At 44.3% G+C, this 6,481-nt stretch overlaps 1 protein-coding gene across 1 annotated transcript in view; it reads right to left on the bottom strand.

The window, feature by feature from the left end:
* Nucleotides 1–244: 244 nt before the first annotated feature.
* LOC103742170 (uncharacterized protein C11orf98 homolog) overlaps nt 245–6,481 on the bottom strand; it is a 14,911-nt gene continuing 8,674 nt past the window's right edge. Inside the window, 3 exon segments of the mRNA XM_029568319.1 lie at nt 245–372; nt 375–531; nt 533–600. Of these exon segments, the coding sequence (XP_029424179.1) occupies nt 245–372; nt 375–531; nt 533–600 (353 nt within the window).

Here is a 6,481-nt window from a genome sequence, read left to right as displayed (position 1 = left end):
TCACACACGTCAAAGCCCTACGGCTTTATTACAAAAGGAGTTGACTACTAGAAAGGGCCCTCTGCAGTCTTTCTTGGTATCATTCTCCTTCTAATACGCCCCCTCCGGGGAAGGTCAGTAGATCATCACGGAAGAAGAATCCAGGAGAGTGAAAGAGGGCAATGCTGTCTCCAAAGTCCTCTAAAACCGCCACCAAATCCTTGTGGCTGCGACTGAGAATCTTCTGGTAGAAGAGGTAGGAAATTTAGCTTGCATCTTCAAGGTCTTCCATATCTACATCCTGGGGAGCTTTTATCTTCTTCTGTCTTTTGGGCTATGGTTCACTAGTCCTGGTTGGCTTTGAGGGGGCCTCTGCTTCCATGGCTGCCTTTCTTTCTGGGCAAGACGGATCTGCTGCAGGAGTTTTCTTCGCTTCTTCCCGGACAGAGTAATGTTGGCACGTGCACTGGATCCCCGCTTCTTGAGGTACTGACTGGTAATCAGCCTTTCATCTACCATGGCCCCAACCACCTGGTGCTTCAGCCCCGGATCCCCGGCTCAGCACCCTCCGGCGCTTGAACAGCTTCTTCTTCAGCTCCATCTGGGGATGATTGATCTTTCCTACCCTTAGATAGTTCTTAAACTTTGCTGGGTCTCCAGTCAAGCTCTGCTTCCTGTGCGTGCTTGAAGATGTGAATGGTGCTCTTTCTGTTCCAGCCTCCTCTGCCACCATGCCTCCTGGTCATGATGGACTCCTGCCCCTTTGGAGCTGCAAGCTAAATAAACTCTTCCTTTTATAAGTACCCTTGGTTGTGGTGTTCCTATCACAGCAACAGAAAAGTAAACTAATACAGGCTCAAAGTCCCGTAGTCCATCATCTGAATTAAATGAGTCTGGGGCCCGTATTAGCATCTCTTTTTTTGTTTAAGGGGACCAATCCCTCTGCACTTTGATCTTCTGTTTTTCCCTGATGGTCAATTCTTTGCCCATCTCTCAGAAAGAGCCTAGACTCCTAGACAGCTCTACCAGATCTACACTGGATTCTCAAACACCCTGTTGTAAGAGTTCGATGCAAAGATCATTTTCCCCCATGTGCCTATCATGTTAAATATGAATGTTTGACTTTCCACTCTTCAAATCTGACACCGGCTCTCTGGTTTCTATGTGCCCGTGTCATTAGGGGTGATTCTATTTCCAAGGATGAGGTCACGTGTGGCTCAGTTTGTGCTGCTTTCCATCCATGTTCCCTTTTTACCCTTTATGCCCCCCCCAACTTAACTCATTGAAGGCTGAGTTTCTTGAATCACTGCTTCTCTGTAGAGTGGTCAGCAGGCAAATTCCTACTCCAGTTCCTTAGTCTCCAGGTGTGCTCAGTGTCAGCTCACTGATAATAGAATTCCATTCCTTGGTGACCTGGTACTTGCTACATTGGAGCACAATGGATTGGCAAGCCAAATACTCAGGTAGGCAGGGAAAGGGCTTTTCCTCTGTTTCTCCCTGCAACAAAAGTCCAGTTAGCCCTGCCACCAATTGCTCTGATCTCTTACAGGCTGTGTACTCAGCCTCCCTATGTAAAGATGACAACCACTAAATAAAGCAATGAGGATTAAGTAAAATGCACATAGAGTTTAGTATGGTGTCTAGCATATAGTAAGCGGTTAACACCAAAAGCTATGACTTCATGCCCAAGAAGCGAGGAACAGCAAGGGCATGAATATTACGAATACATTTAATTTTCTAGTTCAGAGATTCTAGATAGGACTCATTCAAACCTTTGAGGGAGGGATTTTTAAAAATTCAGTATGAAATTTTACAAACCACTCCCATTGGGAAACAGACGATCTAATACAGTATTAAGATTTGGTTCAGGTGTAACAGAATCCCCTGCCCCAACCACAGAACATAACAAAGGAATTTAAAAGTTTTATTCTTTTGAGAGTTTCACACATGTATATAAGGAATTTTAGTCCTTTTTACCCCCTATAATCCTGTCTCACCCCATCCTTTTCTTTTCCCACTTAAATGCTTCACCTTTCTAACCAGTCTGACCTCCATTCCATTTTCATGTCTTTTGTGATAACTCAGGAATTTTCCTCTCATATAATAGTCCAGAATTGAAAGTGATGATGTGGTGACTTTTCTCCAGGTCTTCGGGGGTCTGGAGTTCATCTTGATCTTCAGGCATCTATCACCTCTGCAGTTACTTCATGACCCAAAGTGACTGGCGAGTTCTGTCCATGGAATCTATATTCCAAGCAGTCAGAAGTACACAGGGTAAAAGAAGAAACAGCAAGTGGATCCAGCACTTCTTTTAAGGAAGATTTCTGAAGCTGCCATGTGACACTCCTGGTCATATCCCACTGGTCAGAAGTGATTCCCCTTGATCTTTATTCTCCATTGCCGCGTTCCCAGCTGTAAACCTAGAGTACTTACCACAGAAGACAGGAAAAAATGAATGTTGATATTGTCACAGTTAGGAAACAGAAGTGTGGGTCCTAAAATCTCACTGGGTCCTATGTTATTATTAATCAATAAAAATGGGAATCAATAATATGCTTCACCCCCATACTCATGCAATAAATCTAGGCTCTGGTGATTTGTAATGGTTAAGACTGTCAACTTCACAGGACCTAAAACCACCCAGGAGATAAACCTGTGGGCATGTCTGAGAGGGGCTTGTCTTGACTCAGCTAATTAAGAAGGAAAGAGCTACTCTAACTGTCCACAGTGTCATTCCATGGTGGACTGAATGAAAAGGAGAAGCAAGCTGAGCACTGGCATCCATCTCTCTGCTTCCTGACTGTGGACACAATGTGACCAGCTTCCCCCATTATTAGGGTTTCAAACCGTAGCAGCGCCGCCCCCCCAACAGGGTCCCGCGGACTTCTCAAGCCTGTAAAAAGGGAACTGAGCTGATAAGCACAGTGGTCTTTGAAGTCAAGCGAAGCAGACTCTTCTAAGAGGCAGCCTGCCTTTCCTTTGATCTCCTAAGACAAAATAAGCAGATTCTGCCTGTTAACCAAAGACTTGAGCTGTTTTAGAACAGCAGCTTTTCCCTTATCTTAAGAGGACAGAAAATAAACACCTCCTGACCCAGATCCTGGCTGGCAGATGGAACAGAGCAGGGTTTACAAGCCCTGCTTTTCCTGCTTCGCCCCCTCACCTGATTTTTCCCCCCAAAACTTCCCACCTTCTGCACCCTGAAGCCCCCGTATATAAGCCCCAGCTCACAATCCGTGGGCTGACATTTTCCCTTCCCCGAAGGGAACGTGTTCTGTGCAAAATAAAGCTTTATCCCATTGAGAGTTTTATCCGTGTCTTGTGCCTCATCCTCCATTTGTTCATTCTCCGACAACTTTTTATCTGTCACCCATTTCCTGCAGCCTTGTCTTCTCTGCCATAACGGACCTCAAACTGTGAGCCAAAATAAACCCTTCCTTCAGTAAGTTACTTTTGTCAGGTATTTTGTTACAGTGATGAGACAAGTAACTAATAAGGGGTGCAAAAATAAAGACACAACGCCAAGTGAAATCTCCAAATGAAGATAAGGCTGATATGCTGCCCTGGTGGTAGTTACAAGATGTCACTGGATGTGAGAGAAGGAATGATTGGGTCTTCGGCATCAGAGGAGCCGGTGTGAGGAGGTATCACAGAGAATAGATTTGTTTGTAGGGATCTTGGTGGATAAAGAGGACTTTCTTAAGAACAAACAAGAATAAGCCCGAAGTCAGCTGCTGGCTACCTCTTCAGCAGTGGCCAAGAGAGGCTTGGCTGACCTAAGTGGATTCAAAAATTAATTAGGGAAACAGAGAGAAAACCCTAGGCTGATCTGACTTCTATGCACCCAAAGAACAAGGAAGAGAGATTGCAACACCATGGTTATTCCTTTATTAAATTTAGTTAATTATTATTATTATTTTTTGAAACAGGGTCTCCCTATAGCCCCGGCTGGTCTGGAACTCCCTATGTCAATCAGGCTGGCTTTGATCTCATAGAGATTGGCCTGCCTCTGTCCCCACGAGTGCTGGGATTAAATGTGTACACCACCATACTGGCTTTACATTTGTTTGTTTATGTGTATATATGTGTGTGTGCCACATGTGTGCAGATACCAGCAGAGGCCAAAAGAGGGCTCAGGTCTCTTGGAACTAGAGTTACAGGTGGTTGTGAGCCACCCAACCTGGGTTCTGGGAACCAAACTCAGGCCTTCTGGAAGAACAGCAAGTGCTCTTAACCCCTGAGCTGTCTCTCCAGCCCCATCCTTAATTTAAATGATATATAACCAGACGCTTTGCCATAGTCCAAGCCTTTTTTCTGAAATATTGGAAAACTTTTTCATGTGAAGAACAAATTTGGGGCCAATGAGATGACTTGGTGGGTAAAGGCACTTACTGCCAAGGCTGATTATCAGAGTTCAATCCCTGGGTTCCACATATTAGAAGGAGAAAGCTGACTCATCATGCAAATTGTCTTCTGACCACCACACACAGACTATGGAACAGGTGCATGAAAACACACATATCCCCAAATGTCAAAAAAAATTTTTTTCAAAGAGCAAAACTAGCATCATGTGAGTGGGACTGAGCTATTTTTTTAGAGATGAGTTAAAAATATGGAATTATGGGGGTGGAGAGATGGCTCAGGGGTTAAGGGCACTAACTGCTCTTCCAGAGGACCCAGGTTTCCTAGCACCCACATGCAGCTAACAACCATCCTTAACTCCAGTTTCAGGGGATTTGATGCCCTCTGCTGGCCTCGGCAGGCACCAGGCATACACATGGTACACTTGCATACATGCTGGCAAAACACCCGTATACATTTCTTTTTTTTAAAAAAAGGGAATTAGCTGAAGTGTTCATGGTATAACATTTGTGCTGAAATGATGAATAATAATCTCATTGAGAGAGCCACCAGAGCTCCTGGAGAAGAGCTTTACTAATGGCAATAAAAGCAGTCTCTCAGTGTTTATCGGCACAAACGGGACCGGACTGTGACAGATGGGAGGTAGAATGCCTTTCCCTAGCCACACACTACTACTGGGGAAGGAACTCTGCTGGTTTCCTTAGTGATAAACCCTCTTTTGCATATGAACATGCATGCACTGGCATACATGCATTTTAATATGATCCCCGTGAACTGACGGTGACACTGGGCTGCTGGATGACAGTCTAAATGACATCAACAGCAAAGTCACATAGCTGTAATGATAGATGGAGATGACATCAACATTGGATTCAAAACAACTCAGAGAAGTTGCTTTCTAATGAACACAGGATAACTCTGGTTTACTAAACTCTAGGGACAAAGAGAAACCTTTTCAGCCATCCAAAACATGGCTAAATCTGTGCCCTCTCCAGAGGCTGCTGTGGGAACTTTCCAGAAGTACAGTGCACAGCCAGAGTCCTTGTACAAAATGTGGGGCTCTCAGCAAGAAAAAAAGGACAGAATAAAATTATACAAAAGTGTCTGTCTCTTTAAACTGTATTGACCCACCTTACAGAGCTCTTGTTTTTAAAAAGTTAATAAACTTGAATGGCTCATTTTGAAATCATTTCCTGAGGTAATTGCAAGGAAGTGCCATAAAAGTTTCACAGGCAGTAAATGTCACAGTTGATTTGTAAATCTTTTGTTGCCCATAGTTTCATATTCCAGGCAGATTCATGCTTTTTCCCCCCTACATCTTTCAATTATTATTATTTTTTGAAACATGGTCTCATGTAGATCAGGCTGGTCTCAAAGTCACTATGTAATATATGTAGCTGAGGGTGACCTGGAACTTCTGATACTCTATCTCTACCTCTCTAGTGCTGGGTTTACAGTCACCTTGCCTGTTTATTTAGTGCTAGGGACTGAACTCAGAGCTTCCCCCATGTTAGGCAAGCAGTCTACACAGCAGCACTCTACCAATGGAGCTACACCTCCAGCTTTCAGTCCTTAACTTCCAACTTAATTCTTTTCTTGATGCTGTATTTTGAGCCTTATCTCGTAAGTCAGACATGGCTTTGCTCTTGCTTCTCTTTTAGACAATTTTTTCTTTTTTCTTTCTTCCTTTTCTTCTCCTTTTCTTCTTCCCTCCTTCCCACTTCCCTTCTTAAAAGTTTTGGAAACAGGGGCTCATGTACCCTAAGCTGGCCTTGAACTCACTATGAGCTGAGGTTGACTTTGAACTTCTGACCCTCCTGCCTCTACAGATGTGTGCCACCATACCCAGTTTATGTAGTGCTGTGGATCCAGGACTTCATGCATGCTTGGCAAGCACTCTACCAACTGAGTCCCAGCCCTGGCCCTGTCTTGTTTTCTGGTATAAGAGGTTGGAAGGTGGTCAACTCAAGGTGTACTGTATTAAGTGTGCAATCCCTTGGGTGATGAAGGTGCTTCTTCCTCCTACCTTAGTTACTCAAGCATTCTCAGCCTGGTGGGGGGGGCCTCTTTTGAATTGTAAAATGAGGGGAACTGTACTCACTCCGAAGCCTGTTGAGAGGAGGGAATGTTAAGGCTTTCC

The sequence above is a fragment of the Nannospalax galili genome, unplaced genomic scaffold, assembly GCF_000622305.1.
Source record: "Nannospalax galili isolate Female #2095 unplaced genomic scaffold, S.galili_v1.0 scaffold39, whole genome shotgun sequence".
In the NCBI taxonomy this organism is placed as follows: domain Eukaryota; kingdom Metazoa; phylum Chordata; class Mammalia; order Rodentia; family Spalacidae; genus Nannospalax; species Nannospalax galili.
Note: the sequence above shows the minus strand (reverse complement) of the source record. Positions and strands in the feature narration are given on the sequence as shown.